At 41.5% G+C, this 20,000-nt stretch overlaps 1 protein-coding gene across 1 annotated transcript in view; it reads left to right on the forward strand.

Annotated features, from left to right (window-relative positions):
• Window positions 1-7,260: 7,260 nt before the first annotated feature.
• calcrl2 (calcitonin receptor-like 2) overlaps window positions 7,261-20,000 on the forward strand; it is a 30,208-nt gene continuing 17,468 nt past the window's right edge. The window contains exons 1-3 of the mRNA XM_052091021.1: window positions 7,261-7,356; window positions 17,834-17,932; window positions 18,253-18,418. Coding sequence (XP_051946981.1) covers window positions 17,879-17,932; window positions 18,253-18,418 — 220 coding nt within the window. The 5' untranslated portion in view covers window positions 7,261-7,356; window positions 17,834-17,878. The remainder of the gene's footprint in view (window positions 7,357-17,833; window positions 17,933-18,252; window positions 18,419-20,000) is intronic.

The raw sequence follows: 20,000 nt of genomic DNA on the forward strand, positions 1-20,000 counted from the left end.
ACGTCTGCTCACACACTGAAGAGAACTTCTGATTCCTCCAAACATTTAGATGTCTGCGTGAGAGAGGGGCAGATAATCTTTAAACCCCCTCTCTTATCTATGGGATGTGGCCTTCCTGGCATTAGCCCTCATTTCAGTTTTAACACACACACACACACACTGAGTAAGTGAGAGTGTGTGTGAGTGTGTGTGTGTGTGAGTGTGTGAGTGACACACACACACACACAGAGACACTCACACACACACATACACACACACACACACACACACACACATACACACACATACATACTGTATATAGTTCAACAACTGATGCTGATTTTTGTTCATGTCAAATAAATGATTTACCCCGTCTGACATTTGAAAGAATTGAATTCAATGGTTCCTTTTTTATTTGGCATGAAACTGTTTATAGTACTATTAGATAAACCATTGAAATGTTGCAAGCTTTTTTATGCGTCATATTTGTCATTTTCCTCCTGAGGCCCAGAACTTCATTTTTGTGTAGGAAATGTGTTATTTCAGTTTGTCTTCTCATCAAAGTCTCATTAAAAGCTGAAATTCTTGAAAAAATAAGTGTTGGCATGAGTTGTGCTGAATAAGCTTTTATTATTAGTAAAACTTTATTTTCAAATATGATTAAGTGATGTAACCAACATTTACAGAAGACAGAAATGTTGTTGTCATGTAACAACAATTGTAAAACTTAGAAGATCTCGTTAGACCAGCAAGACCGTCTCCTTGAACTCTACGGAGCCGCCGGCGGGTACAAAGATGGGCGCAATGTCGCGAAACAAGTATCTACTTAAAACGACAAAGTCTCTGTATACAAGTCGGGCATGTGAGGTGTCATTTGAAAGCTTAGAATCTGAACTTTTCAGAGATAACATCACTTCTGCATTTATGTTACTTAAAATAACAAAATACGGCATCGAAACATTCGCATTGAAAATCAGCGCCCCCTAGAGGAAATGAGGTAGAAATATGAATATAAAAGTCCTTCACATAAATAGTCATGTCATATATCAAATGAAAGCTCTCACTGTCAGAAATGTGACTGTATAGGTTATTCTGTTGCACTAATACCACAGTTCAAAAGATTTTCAATTAAATCACAAACTGAAATATGATATCTGTAAGTCATCAAATACAAACATCTATTTATTCTCTGATAACTGTGGCTGTAAACATCAAATATCTAAAAACTTTATATCTGCTTTTACATTAAGAAGTTCGCTAAAGAATTAGCAATTGAAACTTGTCTGTGAGATTGTTTGTGTGAATAATCCAATGTTATATCTTAGATGTCCACAACAAAATATGCAGTCCCGCAGGAAAAGCATACAAATCAGATCATCAGAAATGTATGTTATCGACTATTTATGATAAAATGTTTATATCATCACAAAGGGGAGGATCTAATGACACCTGGATTGAGCTTGTAGTCCACTCAGAGGCCGAGATATTCAATGAAATAATGAGGGTGTTGCTTGAACTGAACATTAGACTGAATGTCTATGGACGAGCACATCTGTGAGGGGTAAAATGAGTTAGAGCGCCCCCTACAGTTCACATCTGTGAGGGGTAAAATGTGTTAGAGCGCCCCCTACAGTTCACATCTGTGAGGGGTAAAATGTGTTAGAGCTCCCTACAGTTCACATCTGTGAGGGGTAAAATGTGTTAGAGCTCCCTACAGTTCACATCTGTGAGGGGTATAATGTGTTAGAGCCACCTACAGTTCACATCTGTGAGGGGTAAAATGTGTCAGAGCGTCCCCTACAGTTCACATCTGTGAGGGGTATAATGTGTCAGAGCGCCCCCTACAGTTCACATCTGTGAGGGGTATAATGTGTCAGAGCGTCCCCTACAGTTCACATCTGTGAGGGGTAAAATGTGACAGAGCGTCCCCTACAGTTCACATCTGTGAGGGGTATAATGTGTCAGAGCCCCCTACAGTTCACATCTGTGAGGGGTAAAATGTGTTAGAGCGCCCCCTACAGTTCACATCTGTGAGGGGTATAATGTGTTAGAGCGCCCCTACAGTTCACATCTGTGAGGGGTATAATGTGTTAGAGCGCCACCTACAGTTCACATCTGTGAGGGGTAAAATGTGTTAGAGCGCCCCCTACAGTTCACATCTGTGAGGGGTAAAATGTGTTAGAGCGCCCCCTACAGTTCACATCTGTGAGGGGTATAATGTGTTAGAGCGCCACCTACAGTTCACATCTGTGAGGGGTAAAATGTGTCAGAGCGTCCCCTACAGTTCACATCTGTGAGGGGTCAAATGTGTTAGAGCGCCCCCTACAGTTCACATCTGTGAGGGGTATAATGTGTCAGAGCGTCCCCTACAGTTCACATCTGTGAGGGGTAAAATGTGTTAGAGCGCCCCCTACAGTTCACATCTGTGAGGGGTATAATGTGTTAGAGCGCCCCCTACAGTTCACATCTGTGAGGGGTATAATGTGTTAGAGCGCCCCTACAGTTCACATCTGTGAGGGGTATAATGTGTTAGAGCGCCCCTACAGTTCACATCTGTGAGGGGTATAATGTGTTAGAGCTCCCTACAGTTCACATCTGTGAGGGGTATAATGTGTTAGAGCCCCCTACAGTTCACATCTGTGAGGGGTATAATGTGTTAGAGCCTCCCTACAGTTCACATCTGTGAGGGGTATAATGTGTTAGAGTGCCCCTACAGTTCACATCTGTGAGGGGTAAAATGTGTTAGAGCCCCCTACAGTTCACATCTGTGAGGGGTATAATGTGTTAGAGCCCCCTACAGTTCACATCTGTGAGGGGTATAATGTGTTAGAGCCCCCTACAGTTCACATCTGTGTGGGGTAAAATGTGTTAGAGCCCCCTACAGTTCACATCTGTGAGGGGTAAAATGTGTCAGAGCGCTCCCTACAGTTCACATCTGTGAGAGGTAAAATGAGTTAGAGCCCCCTACAGTTCACATCTGTGAGGGGTATAATGCGTTAGAGCCCCCTACAGTTCACATCTGTGAGGGGTATAATGTGTTAGAGCCCCCTACAGTTCACATCTGTGAGGGGTATAATGTGTTAGAGCGCCCCCTACAGTTCACATCTGTGAGGGGTATAATGTGTCAGAGCGCCCCCTACAGTTCACATCTGTGAGGGGTATAATGTGTCAGAGCACCCCCTACAGTTCACATCTGTGAGGGGTATAATGTGTCAGAGCGTCCCCTACAGTTCACATCTGTGAGGGGTAAAATGTGTCAGAGCGTCCCCTACAGTTCACATCTGTGAGGGGTATAATGTGTCAGAGCCCCCTACAGTTCACATCTGTGAGGGGTAAAATGTGTTAGAGCGCCCCCTACAGTTCACATCTGTGAGGGGTATAATGTGTTAGAGCGCCCCCTACAGTTCACATCTGTGAGGGGTATAATGTGTTAGAGCGCCACCTACAGTTCACATCTGTGAGGGGTAAAATGTGTTAGAGCGCCCCCTACAGTTCACATCTGTGAGGGGTAAAATGTGTTAGAGCCCCCTACAGTTCACATCTGTGAGGGGTAAAATGTGTTAGAGCGCCCCTACAGTTCACATCTGTGAGGGGTATAATGTGTTAGAGCCCCCTACAGTTCACATCTGTGAGGGGTATAATGTGTTAGAGCCCCCTACAGTTCACATCTGTGAGGGGTAAAATGTGTTAGAGCGCCCCCTACAGTTCACATCTGTGAGGGGTATAATGTGTTAGAGCGCCACCTAAAGTTCACATCTGTGAGGGGTAAAATGTGTCAGAGCGTCCCCTACAGTTCACATCTGTGAGGGGTCAAATGTGTTAGAGCGCCCCCTACAGTTCACATCTGTGAGGGGTATAATGTGTCAGAGCGTCCCCTACAGTTCACATCTGTGAGGGGTAAAATGTGTCAGAGCGCCCCCTACAGTTCACATCTGTGAGGGGTATAATGTGTTAGAGCGCCCCCTACAGTTCACATCTGTGAGGGGTATAATGTGTTAGAGCGCCCCCTACAGTTCACATCTGTGAGGGGTATAATGTGTTAGAGCCCCCTACAGTTCACATCTGTGAGGGGTAAAATGTGTTAGAGCGCCCCTACAGTTCACATCTGTGAGGGGTATAATGTGTTAGAGCGCCCCTACAGTTCACGTCTGTGAGGGGTAAAATGTGTTAGAGCCCCCTACAGTTCACATCTGTGAGGGGTATAATGTGTTAGAGCGCCCCCTACAGTTCACATCTGTGAGGGGTATAATGTGTCAGAGCGTCCCCTACAGTTCACATCTGTGAGGGGTATAATGTGTTAGAGCGCCACCTACAGTTCACATCTGTGAGGGGTAAAATGTGTTAGTGCCCCCTACAGTTCACATCTGTGAGGGGTATAATGTGTTAGAGCGCCCCCTACAGTTCACATCTGTGAGGGGTATAATGTGTTAGAGCGCCCCCTACAGTTCACATCTGTGAGGGGTATAATGTGTTAGAGCGCCCCTACAGTTCACATCTGTGAGGGGTAAAATGTGTTAGAGCCCCCTACAGTTCACATCTGTGAGGGGTAAAATGTGTTAGAGCCCCCTACAGTTCACATCTGTGAGGGGTAAAATGTGTTAGAGCGCCCCTACAGTTCACATCTGTGAGGGGTAAAATGTGTTAGAGCCCCCTACAGTTCACATCTGTGAGGGGTAAAATGTGTTAGAGCTCCCCTACAGTTCACATCTGTGAGGGGTAAAATGTGTTAGAGCGCCCCTACAGTTCACATCTGTGAGGGGTATAATGTGTTAGAGCGCCCCTATAGTTCACATCTGTGAGGGGTATAATGTGTTAGAGCCCCCTACAGTTCACATCTGTGAGGGGTATAATGTGTTAGAGCGCCCCTACAGTTCACATCTGTGAGGGGTATAATGTGTTAGAGCCCCTACAGTTCACATCTGTGAGGGGTAAAATGTGTTAGAGCCCCTACAGTTCACATCTGTGAGGGGTATAATGTGTTAGAGCCCCCTATAGTTCACATCTGTGAGGGGTATAATGTGTTAGAGCCCCCTACAGTTCACATCTGTGAGGGGTATAATGTGTTAGAGCCCCCTACAGTTCACATCTGTGAGGGGTATAATGTGTTAGAGCCCCCTACAGTTCACATCTGTGAGGGGTATAATGTGTTAGAGCGCCCCCTACAGTTCACATCTGTGAGGGGTAAAATGTGTTAGAGCGCCCCCTACAGTTCACATCTGTGAGGGGTATAATGTGTTAGAGCGCCCCCTACAGTTCACATCTGTGTATTGTGATGGAATGTGATGGGGGAAATTTTTTTTCAAGTGCTTCCTGCCATCTAGTGGAATAAAATGAGTGAACAGTACCAGAATGACATGTTTACAGGTAAGTTAGGACAACAACAACAACAAAACAAGTTGTCCCGAATGCACATATTGTTCATTTGAAAAATATTCATTTTTCACCTTGGAGCATGTTTGAAAACTGTTCGGAAATGAATGATGACGTTGTGTACACTCGTGTATTCAAAGTGCAAGGAAACTATTTTAATGGCATTTAATATATATAAAATGGATATATTATATTACTCTACTGCCACAGCTGTAACAAAACAGAACTGTCCAATTGCAACAGAAGTTATATAATGTTGTGAACCACTAATTCTGTTGATTTCCCCATCATATATGTTTACAAGATGAGTTTCTTTAACAAAAACAGCATGCTCGTCTCATAAAGCTGCTTTGATGTGAGTATTAACTGAGGAACAGAATAATCAAACTGCTGTTCTTACACTCACCACGAGCACAACAAATGAACTGCTCTGAAGTCACAAACTAATAAACATTTTCCACATAAACTCTGTTAGTCTGTCACCACACAATCACAGTCAGATATTGAGACTGTTTACTGCTGATGAAAATTCACAGATATTGTTTTCTGATATTAAATAAAACATTTGAAAGCTTGGGTGGCTTCCCACAACAGGAAGTGTGTGAAATAAAGCAAACCAGAGATTATTAATCAGAAACGGGCCACTTCTATTCAAATAAATGGGAGAAATTGGAACGCCAAAGGATGTAGAAGAGAAGTCCCGCCTTACAGGTACAAGAGCCAATCATCTTTTAGAATTATATATCACCTGTCAATCAAATCGAGAACGCGCATGCGCTTAAGGGGAAATGCGTATTATTTAATTTTTTATGTAAAGATCAACAATTTATGATACCAGTGTTGTCAGATTTTAATGCTGATTTTAAAAATGTTCTTTTATCGTAACATTGACCAACCGTATTAGAGATTTCAGCGTTCCCTCATTCAAGTAGATAGAAGCTGCACTCTCATGACTGGAAATAACCTCCCGAGAGCGTTCCAAAGATGGCCGACAGTGGACTGACTCACTAGAGGGCTTTGGTATAATATATTCATAGATCAGCCTGTAGTTATAAAGCTATGCAGGGTATACACAACACAGTGATTTCACTTACAGCCTAAGATGACATTTAAATAATTAACTCCCCAAGTTGGCAAGATATGTCCGTAATTTTAATATTAAAAAAATATTTTTATATTAAAATGTTCTGCCTCAGACAATGCAAGATACCCCTTTGTAAGATTAAAATAGCAGATCTATAATAAAACTATAAACAAATGAGGATTCAATCACGATTATTACGTCACCTGATCGCGATTATTTGAATTAACCGCTTTTAGCGCGCGTGCGGTCAACATGGCCGCGCCCACGAGGGGGCGACCCGCTCAACGTAAAATGAACTGCTTTTTGGGGGCTACTGACATGACTGGAGTCTTATTTCTAATGGAAGTGTATTGTAAATAATTTTAAACATATTTTTAAAAAGTGCTATTCGTGTCTTTATGTGTAAAACACATTTTTAAACAAGCAAAGTTACAGAGTGCACAAAAATGGACTTTCTTACCCTGAGAAATACTTACTGGAGACAAAAAGTGCGCTTGTTTATGATGACTCTGATAAATAAATGTCATTTTAATCATTTTATTTTTTTAACGAAGATATTATTACTGTTAATAGGAATCATGTATTATCTTGTTTTTAATTCACCAGATTCCATTTAAAATCATTAAATTTGACCAATAATTTCTCCTCTGACCAGCAGGTGGCAGTGTTGCACTGAACATCCCAGAGAGAGGCGCAAGTAAACCTTTTCCAACAATTAAGTTAATCTTTAATAGCTAATAAATGAAAGAACTGTTCATACCGTAAATACACGTAATATTACATATTATAATAAATTATCAGGATTGTTTGTTGTTGTTTTGTGAAGGGGTTGTGATGGAGGTGGAGCAGATCCGCAGATAATCAAACACGGGTGAAAGGACCAAACATTCACACACCCCTGACGAACCTCACACACCAGAACGGTACGAAAACCTCAATATTTCTATTATTATCCTTTAATTGTGTTCTCTTATAATATCTCTTATACTGTTGCATTGTGGACTAATAATAAGTTCATGAAACCGGACTGTGTTGGTCATCTCTGTTGACGCTTTGGCTAGTTGATCAAAACTCATGTTCATGTAATAAGTAGTTTAATAAATATACTCGATGCGGGATTACATTGTCATTGATTACAATTTTGTGGTGAGTTTGGCGACAGCAGTGTGTGTTTTCCTTGAGCCCTTTCCTCATGTCCACTTTCAAGGGCACTAAAGAGGCGTCACGCGTGTGTAAGGGCACTTTGCCCACTCTGCAGGGTACATGTTGCCCTGCCAGGCAGCTGTTTGGGGTATTAATAGGGTCTGTGTGCTTTGGACTCTCTGTTCACTCACAACCGTTAAATAACCTCTCAGATACACTCAACTGCATCTGTAGTGAATCTCTGAGTTGAGTTTCTTTGTTTTCCATTGAAGTCAGGATTAAGTATGCTGCCTATGTAGACAGTAGACAAGACAGCTCACTAGGGTTTGGGACAGATGTTCTGAGTATTACAGCTGGTTCCTCTCAGTGATTGGAAAAGTATTGAGCTTCAGATTGAAGATGGCCTAATCATCGATTTAATGATGTAACTGTTATATATCTGTTAATGTATCTCCAGTCACACGGGTTGTGGGTTGTTGAGAGAGATGTGCGGTTAAGAGATCAGAATTATGGAAAATTATTGGCCATCTATCTAGAGACAGTGTTTGGGTGTGTGTGCGTGATGGTGTTTGGGTGAGTGTGTGTGTGTGTGTGATGGTGTTTGGATGTGTGTGTGATGGTGTTTGGATGAGTGTGTGTGATGGTGTTTGGGTGAGTGTGTGTGATGGTGTTTGGGTGAGTGTGTGTGATGGTGTTTGGGTGAGTGTGTGTGATGGTGTTTGGATGTGTGTGTGATGGTGTTTGGGTGAGTGTGTGTGATGGTGTTTGGGTGTGTGTGCGTGATGGTGTTTGGGTGAGTGTGTGTGATGGTGTTTGGGTGAGTGTGTGTGTGTGATGGTGTTTGGATGAGTGTGTGTGTGATGGTGTTTGGGTGAGTGTGTGTGATGGTGTTTGGATGTGTGTGTGTGTGTGATGGTGTTTGGATGAGTGTGTGTGATGGTGTTTGGGTGAGTGTGTGTGATGGTGTTTGGATGTGTGTGTGTGTGATGGTGTTTGGGTGAGTGTGTGTGATGGTGTTTGGGTGAGTGTGTGTGATGGTGTTTGGATGTGTGTGTGTGTGTGAGTGTGTGTGATGGTGTTTGGGTGAGTGTGTGTGATGGTGTTTGGATGAGTGTGTGTGTGTGATGTGTTTGGGTGAGTGTGGTGTTTGGTTGAGTGTGTGTGATGGTGTTTGGTTGAGTGTGTGTGATGGTGTTTGTATGTGTGTGTGTGTGATGGTGTTTGGATGAGTGTGTGTGATGGTGTTTGGATGAGTGTGTGTGATGGTGTTTGGGTGAGTGTGTGTGATGGTGTTTGGGTGAGTGTATGTGATGGTGTTTGGGTGAGTGTGTGTGATGATGTTTGGATGAGTGTGTGTGATGGTGTTTGGGTGAGTGTGGTGTTTGGTTGAGTGTGTGTGATGGTGTTTGGGTGAGTGTGTGTGATGGTGTTTGGGTGTGTGTGTGTGATGGTGTTTGGTTGAGTGTGTGTGATGGTGTTTGGGTGTGTTTGCGTGATGGTGTTTGGGGTGTGTGTGTGTGATGGTGTTTGGGTGAGTGTGTGTGATGGTGTTTGGATGTGTGTGTGTGTGATGGTGTTTGGGTGAGTGTGTGTGATGGTGTTTGGGTGAGTGTGTGTGATGGTGTTTGGGTGAGTGTGTGTGATGATGTTTGGATGAGTGTGTGTGATGGTGTTTGGATGTGTGTGTGTGTGATGGTGTTTGGGTGAGTGTATGTGATGGTGTTTGGATGTGTGTGTGTGTGATGGTGTTTGGGTGAGTGTGTGTGATGGTGTTTGGGTGAGTGTGTGTGATGGTGTTTGGGTGAGTGTGTGTGATGGTGTTTGGGTGAGTGTGTGTGATGGTGTTTGGGTGAGTGTGTGTGATGGTGTTTGGGTGAGTGTGTGTGATGATGTTTGGATGAGTGTGTGTGATGGTGTTTGGGTGAGTGTGGTGTTTGGTTGAGTGTGTGTGATGGTGTTTGGGTGAGTGTGTGTGATGGTGTTTGGGTGTGTGTGTGTGATGGTGTTTGGTTGAGTGTGTGTGATGGTGTTTGGGTGTGTTTGCGTGATGGTGTTTGGGTGTGTGTGTGTGATGGTGTTTGGGTGAGTGTGTGTGATGGTGTTTGGGTGTGTGTGTGTGATGGTGTTTGGGTGTGTGTGTGATGGTGTTTGGATGTGTGTGTGTGATGGTGTTTGCGTGTGTGTGTGTGTGAGAGAGATGGTGTTTGAGTGTGTGTGTGTGTGTGTGATGGTGTTTGGGTGTGTGTGTGTGATGGTGTTTGGGTGTGTGTGTGTGTGATGGTGTTTGGGTGTGTGATGGTGTTTGAGTGTGTGTGATGGTGTTTGATTTTGTGTGTGTGTGTGATGGTGTTTGGGTGAGTGTGTGTGATGGTGTTTGAGTGTGTGTGATGGTGTTTGGTTGAGTGTGTGTGTGATGGTGTTTGTGTGTGTGTGTGTGAGAGAGATGGTGTTTGAGTGTGTGTGTGTGTGTGATGGTATTTGTGTGTGTTTGATGGTGTTTGAGTGTGTGTGATTGTGTTTGGGTGAGTGTGTGTGATGGTGTTTGGGTGAGTGTGTGTGATGGTGTTTGAGTGTGTGTGATGGTGTTTGGTTGAGTGTGTGTGTGATGGTGTTTGTGCGCGTGTGTGTGTGTGAGAGATGGTGTTTGAGTGTGTGTGTGTGTGTGTGTGTGTGTGATGGTATTTGTGTGTGTTTGATGGTGTTTGAGTGTGTGTGATTGTGTTTGGGTGTGTATGTGTGTGTGTGATGGTGTTTGATTTTGTGTGTGTGTGTGTGATGGTGTTTGAGTGTGTGTGTGTGTGTGTGTGTGTGTGATGGTGTTTAAGTGTGTGTGATGGTGTTTGAGTGTGTGTGTGTGTGTGTGTGAGATGGTGTTTGAGTGTGTGTGTGTGTGTGTGTGTGTGTGTGATGGTGTTTGAGTGTGTGTGTGTGTGTGTGAGATGGTGTTTGAGTGTGTGTGTGTGTGTGTGTGTGTGTGATGGTGTTTGAGTGTGTTTGTGTTTGTCATCACACAAAAATGGGTGAATCTCACAAGACCTGTCAAGAAAATGCTCATATTTAACCCCAAATCTATACATACAAATATAAAATTATATTTTGCATAAACAATATGAAGAATTGACTGTTAAATATTTTTTTTGCATTGTAAAAAAATTTTCAGGACCTAAAAATAGTGTTCATGATCCATTTATACGGATTGGCAGGAAGTTCATGAATGTGTTTGATCTTGTTTTGGCAGCAGTTGATTAAAAGCTGTATGACGTGAACAATATTCCCGATCCCATTTTCGGAAAGATTTCTTCCCGATTCCAGCATTTCAAACAGTTTTAATACTGAATACTGTGCAAACGTTTTTTTGAGGTATTTGTGTTTTTGCGAGGCGTCTCTTTTGTTAGATGCAACAATGGCTTATCTTTATCCTTATGTTGCTGGGCAACCAGGACGGAAACTCACAGACGACATGGGAAATCATGCCTCTCTTCTACTTCCACTTCCTGTTCCCATCAGAGCAAAAATAAATATTTCTAAGGGGAACCATAAATAGTGAAGATGATCTGTTGATCCGCCCAGGCGATCGCTCATGGGAAAGACATTACTCACAAATACACAACCCTCATTGAACAGCCTCTAGAGACCGCTGTAGAAGTTCCTATTAGCAGGACATGACTTCAGTACTTCTACCAATGATCCTCATGTTCATATGTATTATATGTTTGACCCACAGTTATTGTGGTTAATAACAGACTTTACCGCCACATTATTTTCCTCTCCGCCATACAATAAAACTGTGAGAAAGTGATGTAATTATTATGACCGAAACATGAAATAAAACAGAAATTTTGTCGATCGGTTAATGCTGTGATTGTTATCATCAGTCTAAATCTTACAGAACATTGATGTTGATCTGTTGGTGTAAGCTGAAGATGTATTTACTGTACTGTAAATCTGCAGCCGTAAGGCATTGACCTCTGTGTTTATAAACTGTGGGTGACATCCTGTTCGAAAAATAAACAAGCTTGCTAATGTCCGATCACATGCAGAATTTCACTTGACATTCTACAAACTCTGGGTTACAGCATGAACTGGTCTGTACTGAAGAGACATCTTCTGTTTTCTGAAGTACAAAAGACACATGTACGGAGCTCCTAAGAGAAAATTTCTGGAATAGTTTTGCGTTCCCTCGCTATATATCATGGTTTTACTAAAATAACTATATTTTAACTCCATATTACAAATCATATTTTTCTAGTTATTTTGATTTTAATACAAAACAGTAGTAAAATAGTAGTAAAATCATGGTGTTTGTAGTAAAACTATAGTAACCACAAGATTAACCATGTTTAATCATAATATTACTATAGTAAAACAATCATTAAACTAATAGCAAGCAAAACTGATTAGTAGGGAACGCAAACGTATTGAGAGGGAACTCAAAACTTATTAGTAGGGAACGCAAACGTATTGAGAGGGAACTCAAAACTTATTAGTAGGGAACGCAAACGTATTGAGAGGGAACTCAAAACTTATGTAGGAAGCATGAGAGGAACTCAACACTTATTGAGAGGGAACTCAACACTTATTGTGAGGGAACTCAAATCTTATTGAGAGGGAACTCAAATCTTATTGAGAGGGAACTCAAATCTTATTGAGAGGGAACTCAAATCTTATTGAGGGGGAACTCAACACTTATTGCGAGGGAACTCAAAACTTATTAGTAGGGAACGCAAACGTATTGAGAGGGAACTCAAAACTTATTAGTAGGGAACGCAAACGTATTGAGAGGGAACTCAAAACTTATTAGTAGGGAACGCAAACGTATTGAGAGGGAACTCAAAACTTATTGAGAGGGAACTCAACACTTATTGAGAGGGAACTCAACACTTATTGTGAGGGAACTCAAATCTTATTGAGAGGGAACTCAAATCTTATTGAGAGGGAACTCAAATCTTATTGAGGGGGAACTCAACACTTATTGCGAGGGAACTCAAAACTTATTAGTAGGGAACGCAAACGTATTGAGAGGGAACTCAAAACTTATTAGTAGGGAACGCAAACGTATTGAGAGGGAACTCAAAACTTATTGAGAGGGAACTCAACACTTATTGTGAGGGAACTCAAATCTTATTGAGAGGGAACTCAAATCTTATTGAGAGGGAACTCAAATCTTATTGAGGGGGAACTCAACACTTATTGCGAGGGAACTCAACACTTATTGTGAGGGAACTCAAATCTTATTGAGAGGGAACTCAACACTTATTGAGAGGGAACTCAAATCTTATTGAGAGGGAACACAACACTTATTGTGAGGGAACTCAACACTTATTGAGAGGGAACTCAAATCTTATTGAGAGGGAACTCAAATCTTAACGAGGGGGAACTCAACACTTATTGAGAGGGAACTCAACACTTATTGAGAGGGAACTCAAAACTTATTGAGAGGGAACTCAACACTTATTGAGAGGGAACTCAAATCTTATTGCGAGGGAACTCAAATCTTATTGAGAGGGAACTCAACACTTATTGAGAGGGAACTCAAATCTTATTGCGAGGGAACTCAACACTTATTGCGAGGGAACTCAAATCTTATTGCGAGGGAACTCAACACTTATTGAGAGGGAACTCAAATCTTATTGAGAGGGAACTCAACACTTATTGTGAGGGAACTCAAATCTTATTGAGAGGGAACTCAAATCTTATTGAGAGGGAACTCAAATCTTATTGAGGGGGAACTCAACACTTATTGCGAGGGAACTCAACACTTATTGTGAGGGAACTCAAATCTTATTGAGAGGGAACTCAACACTTATTGAGAGGGAACTCAAATCTTATTGAGAGGGAACTCAACACTTATTGTGAGGGAACTCAAATCTTATTGAGGGGGAACTCAAATCTTATTGAGGGGGAACTCAAATCTTATTGAGAGGGAACTCAAATCTTATTGAGAGGGAACTCAAATCTTAACGAGGGGGAACTCAACACTTATTGAGAGGGAACTCAACACTTATTGAGAGGGAACTCAAAACTTATTGAGAGGGAACTCAACACTTATTGAGAGGGAACTCAAATCTTATTGCGAGGGAACTCAAATCTTATTGAGAGGGAACTCAACACTTATTGAGAGGGAACTCAAATCTTATTGCGAGGGAACTCAACACTTATTGCGAGGGAACTCAAATCTTATTGAGAGGGAACTCAACACTTATTGAGAGGAACTCAAATCTTATTAGAGGGAACTCAAAATCTTATTGAGAGGGAACTCAACACTTATTGAGAGGGAACTCAAATCTTATTGAGAGGAACTCAAATCTTATTGAGAGGGAACTCAACACTTATTGAGAGGGAACTCAAATCTTATTGCGAGGGAACTCAACACTTATTGCGAGGGAACTCAAATCTTATTGCGAGGAACTCAACACTTATTGAGAGGGAACTCAAATCTTATTGCGAGGGAACTCAAATCTTATTGCGAGGGAACTCAAATCTTATTGCGAGGGAACTCAACACTTATTGAGAGGGAACTCAAATCTTATTGAGAGGGAACTCAAATCTTATTGAGAGGGAACTCAACACTTATTGCGAGGGAACTCAAATCTTATTGAGAGGGAACTCAAATCTTATTGAGAGGGAACTCAAATCTTATTGAGAGGGAACTCAAATCTTATTGAGAGGGAACTCAAATCTTATTGAGAGGGAACTCAAATCTTATTGAGAGGGAACTCAAATCTTATTGAGGGGGAACTCAACACTTATTGCGAGGGAACTCAAATCTTATTGAGAGGGAACTCAACACTTATTGAGAGGGAACTCAAATCTTATTGAGGGGGAACTCAACACTTATTGAGAGGGAACTCAACACTTATTGAGAGGGAACTCAAATCTTATTGAGAGAGAACTCAACACTTATTGAGAGGGAACTCAAATCTTATTGAGGGGGAACTCAACACTTATTGCGAGGGAACTCAACACTTATTGTGAGGGAACTCAAATCTTATTGAGAGGGAACTCAACACTTATTGAGAGGGAACTCAAATCTTATTGAGGGGGAACTCAACACTTATTGCGAGGGAACTCAACACTTATTGTGAGGGAACTCAAATCTTATTGAGAGGGAACTCAACACTTATTGCGAGGGAACTCAAATCTTATTGCGAGGGAACTCAACACTTATTGAGAGGGAACTCAAATCTTATTGAGAGGGAACTCAACATTTATTGAGAGGGAACTCAAATCTTATTGAGAGGGAACTCAACACTTATTGAGAGGGAACTCAAATCTTATTGCGAGGGAACTCAACACTTATTGCGAGGGAACTCAAATCTTATTGAGAGGGAACTCAAATCTTATTGCGAGGGAACTCAAATATTATTGAGAGGGAACTCAAATCTTATTGAGAGGGAACTCAATACTTATTGTGAGGGAACTCAAATCTTATTGAGAGGGAACTCAACACTTATTGTGAGGGAACTCAACACTTATTGTGAGGGAACTCAAATCTTATTGAGAGGGAACTCAACACTTATTGAGAGGGAACTCAAATCTTATTGAGAGGGAACTCAACACTTATTGTGAGGGAACTCAAATCTTATTGAGGGGGAACTCAAATCTTATTGAGGGGGAACTCAAATCTTATTGAGAGGGAACTCAAATCTTAACGAGGGGGAACTCAACACTTATTGAGAGGGAACTCAACACTTATTGAGAGGGAACTCAAAACTTATTGAGAGGGAACTCAACACTTATTGAGAGGGAACTCAAATCTTATTGCGAGGGAACTCAAATCTTATTGAGAGGGAACTCAACACTTATTGAGAGGGAACTCAACACTTATTAGTGAGGAACTCAACACTTATTGAGTAGGGAACTCAAATCTTATTGCGAGGGAACTCAACACTTATTGCGAGGGAACTCAAATCTTATTGCGAGGGAACTCAACACTTATTGCGAGGGAACTCAACACTTATTGAGAGGGAACTCAAATCTTATTGCGAGGGAACTCAAAACATATTGAGGGGGAACTCAACACTTATTGAGAGGGAACTCAAATCTTATTGCGAGGGAACTCAAATCTTATTGGGAGGGAACTAAACACTTATTGAGAGGGAACTCAACACTTATTAGTGAGGAACTCAACACTTATTAAGTAGGAACTCAAATCTTATTGCGAGAGAACTCAAATCTTATTGTGAGGGAACTCAAATCTTATTGAGAGGGAACTCAACACTTATTGAGAGGGAACTCAAATCTTATTGAGAGGGAACTCAAATCTTATTGAGAGGGAACTCAAATCTTATTGAGAGGGAACTCAACACTTATTGCGAGGGAACTCAACACTTATTGTGAGGGAACTCAAATCTTATTGAGAGGGAACTCAAATCTTATTGCGAGGGAACTCAACACTTATTGCGAGGGAACTCAAATCTTATTGAGAGGGAACTCAAATCTTATTGCGAGGGAACTCAAAACATATTGAGGGGGAACTCAACACTTATTGAGAGGGAACTCAAATCTTATTGCGAGGGAACTCAAATCTTATTGGGAGGGAACTAAACACTTATTGAGAGGGAACTCAACACTTATTGCGAGGGAACTCAACACTTATTGCGAGGGAACTCAAATCTTATTGCGAGAGAACTCAAATCTTATTGTGAGGGAACTCAAATCTTATTGAGAGGGAACTCAACACTTATTGAGAGGGAACTCAAATCTTATTGAGAGGGAACTCAAATCTTATTGAGAGGGAACTCAAATCTTATTGAGAGGGAACTCAACACTTATTGCGAGGGAACTCAACACTTATTGTGAGGGAACTCAAATCTTATTGAGAGGGAACTCAAATCTTATTGCGAGGGAACTCAACACTTATTGCAAGGGAACTCAAATCTTATTGAGAGGGAACTCAAATCTTATTGAGAGGGAACTCAAATCTTATTGAGGGGGAACTCAAATCTTATTGAGGGGGAACTCAAAACTTATTGAGAGGGAACTCAAATCTTATTGAGAGGGAACTCAAATCTTATTGAGAGGGAACTCAAATCTTATTGAGGGGGAACTCAACACTTATTGGGAGGGAACTCAAATCTTATTGAGAGGGAACTCAACACTTATTGAGAGGGAACTCAAATCTTATTGAGGGGGAACTCAACACTTATTGAGAGGGAACTCAAATCTTATTGAGAGAGAACTCGACACTTATTGAGAGGGAACTCAAATCTTATTGAGGGGGAACTCAACACTTATTGCGAGGGAACTCAACACTTATTGTGAGGGAACTCAAATCTTATTGAGAGGGAACTCAACACTTATTGAGAGGGAACTCAAATCTTATTGAGGGGGAACTCAACACTTATTGCGAGGGAACTCAACACTTATTGTGAGGGAACTCAAATCTTATTGAGAGGGAACGCAACACTTATTGAGAGGGAACTCAAATCTTATTGAGAGGGAACTCAACACTTATTGTGAGGGAACTCAAATCTTATTGAGGGGGAACTCAAATCTTATTGAGGGGGAACTCAAATCTTATTGAGAGGGAACTCAAATCTTAACGAGGGGGAACTCAACACTTATTGAGAGGGAACTCAAAACTTATTGAGAGGGAACTCAACACTTATTGAGAGGGAACTCAAATCTTATTGCGAGGGAACTCAAATCTTATTGAGAGGGAACTCAACACTTATTGAGAGGGAACTCAACACTTATTGCGAGAGAACTCAACACTTATTGCGAGGGAACTCAACACTTATTGAGAGGGAACTCAAATCTTATTGAGAGGGAACTCAAATCTTATTGAGAGGGAACTCAAATCTTATTGAGAGGGAACTCAACACTTATTGAGAGGGAACTCAAATCTTATTGAGAGGGAACTCAACACTTATTGCGAGGGAACTCAAATCTTATTGAGAGGGAACTCAAATCTTATTGAGAGGGAACTCAAATCTTATTGAGAGGAACTCAAATCTTATTGAGAGGGAACTCAAATCTTATTGAGAGGAACTCAAATCTTATTGAGAGGAACTCAAATCTTATTGAGAGGAACTCAAATCTTATTGAGAGGAACTCAAATCTTATTGAGAGGGAACTCAAATCTTATTGCGAGGGAACTCAAATATTATTGAGAGGGAACTCAAATCTTATTGCGAGGGAACTCAAATCGTATTGCGAGGGAACTCAACACTTCTAAGTTTAAATGCATTTAGTACAATACTTAAAATGTTTATTCATCAGTTCTAATGTGTTAAAAATCTTCTTTTACCCCAGAACACTGATGCTGTTTAGCGCCCCCTGTCTGAGTGGCAGAGCATCATGAGAAGAAGCCAGTCGCTGCTGCTGTTGTTCATACCACTGCTGACCTCGGAGGTGAGATATTATTACATTAAACTGATCTACAAAATAACATAACTGTATAATAATAGTAATAATAATACAACTTTATTATATATATATTTCATTTGTATATTATGTATAGAGAATAGTTTTTACTCACCCTCATGTCATCCCATGGTGTTAAATGATGAGCATTTTCATTTTTGGGTGAACTATCCCTTTAACATTTTATCTATAAACTGTCCTATAATACATAATTGATCATATACATTTGATGTAAAATCCACAATATCATTCAATTAATATTTAAAGAAACCTTTCAATGTGTTGTACTCATGCCACACCTGTTGCAGGTGTATTACTGTGGCGATGTAGTAATCGCTGCGAGGATGCCAGCAGAGGACGAGACTGAAATCCAAGCGTCCCCCACTGATCTGAGAGTGACACGCGAGCAGATCCTGTCCGCCCAGTTTGAGTGTTACCTCAAAATCATGTACGACCCTCCACGTTCTGAAGCAGGTCAGAGTCGCTGGGACCGCCCCTCTCTCTCTCAGTTACACTTTAATGCCTTTTATTCCACTGTCAAATCAAGCATCAAGCATCAATCAATCAAGCATCAATCAAGCATCGCTCTCGTTTTTGTCCAGAGACCGTAAAATCTATTTGCTAATGAAATGATCTCCTCTCTGCACTATAGTTGATCTCCGGTGGAAATGATAATGGGTTAAACATGATCGTTCAGTAGTTTAGAAACATACTTTGAGGATGTTGTTAATGTTGTAATGAGCACAAATCATCATTACTGTGTAACTAATATGATAATGATCTTTGCATACGATGGCAAACAAGTAAAAATGAGAGAATAAGACGGTAAAGGAAGACTATTCTTTCTTTTGAAAGACAGGAAGCAACACAAAGTCTGCTCCACGTTTCCTCATATTGTACACAGAGGAACGTTAGAAGGAAACTCTCTCTCTCTCTCTCTCACTCTCTCACGGTCTCTCGCTCTCTCACAGTCTCTCTCTCTCTCTCTCTCTCTGTCTCTCACAGTCTCTCACTCTCTCTCTCTGTCTCTCACAGTCTCTCACTCTCTCTCTCTCTCGCTGTCTCTCACAGTCTCTCACTCTCAATTTAAAGTACTTTATTGGCATAATTGTGTTATAATTAAAATAAGGTGCCAGGTAATGAATCAAATAAAATAAAAACTATAATAACAATATACACTATACAATATAAAATAAAATATGCATTTAACAGGACATTATGAACATAAGAGAATAAAAGTACTGTGAATGAAGTACATTAAGGCAGTAATTGGTTTCTGAGAGTGTGCAGCTCAAAAATGAATTTAGCTGCAACTGATGCATGATGGTCCTCCCCCAGTAACACCAGCATCTGATCTGATCTCCCCCAGTAACACCAGCATCTGATCTGATCTCCCCCAGTAACACCAGCATCTGATCTCCCCCAGTAACACCAGCATCTGATCTGATCTCCTCCAGTAACACCAGCATCTGATCTGATCTCCCCCAGTAACACCAGCATCTGATCTGATCTCCCCCAGTAACACCAGCATCTGATCTGATCTCCCCCAGTAACACCAGCATCTGATCTGATCTCCTCCAGTAACAACGCATCTGATCTGATCTCCTCCAATAACACCAGCATCTAATCTAATCTCCCCCAGTAACACCAGCATCTGATCTGATCTCCTCCAGTAACACCAGCATCTGATCTGATCTCCTCCAGTAACACCAGCATCTGATCTGATCTCCCCCAGTAACACCAGCATCTGATCTCCCCCAGTAACACCAGCATCTGATCTGATCTCCCCCAGTAACACCAGCATCTGATCTGTTCTCCCCCAGTAACACCAGCATCTGATCTCCCCCAGTAACACCAGCATCTGATCTGTTCTCCCACAGTAACACCAGCATCTGATCTGATCTCCCCCAGTAACCCCAGCATCTGATCTCCCCCAGTAACACCAGCATCTGATCTGTTCTCCCCCAGTAACACCAGCATCTGATCTGTTCTCCCCCAGTAACACCAGCATCTGATCTGATCTCCCCCAGTAACACCAGCATCTGATCTGATCTCC

Source organism: Xyrauchen texanus, chromosome 25 (genome assembly GCF_025860055.1).
Source record: "Xyrauchen texanus isolate HMW12.3.18 chromosome 25, RBS_HiC_50CHRs, whole genome shotgun sequence".
Classification (NCBI taxonomy): Eukaryota; Metazoa; Chordata; class Actinopteri; order Cypriniformes; family Catostomidae; genus Xyrauchen; species Xyrauchen texanus.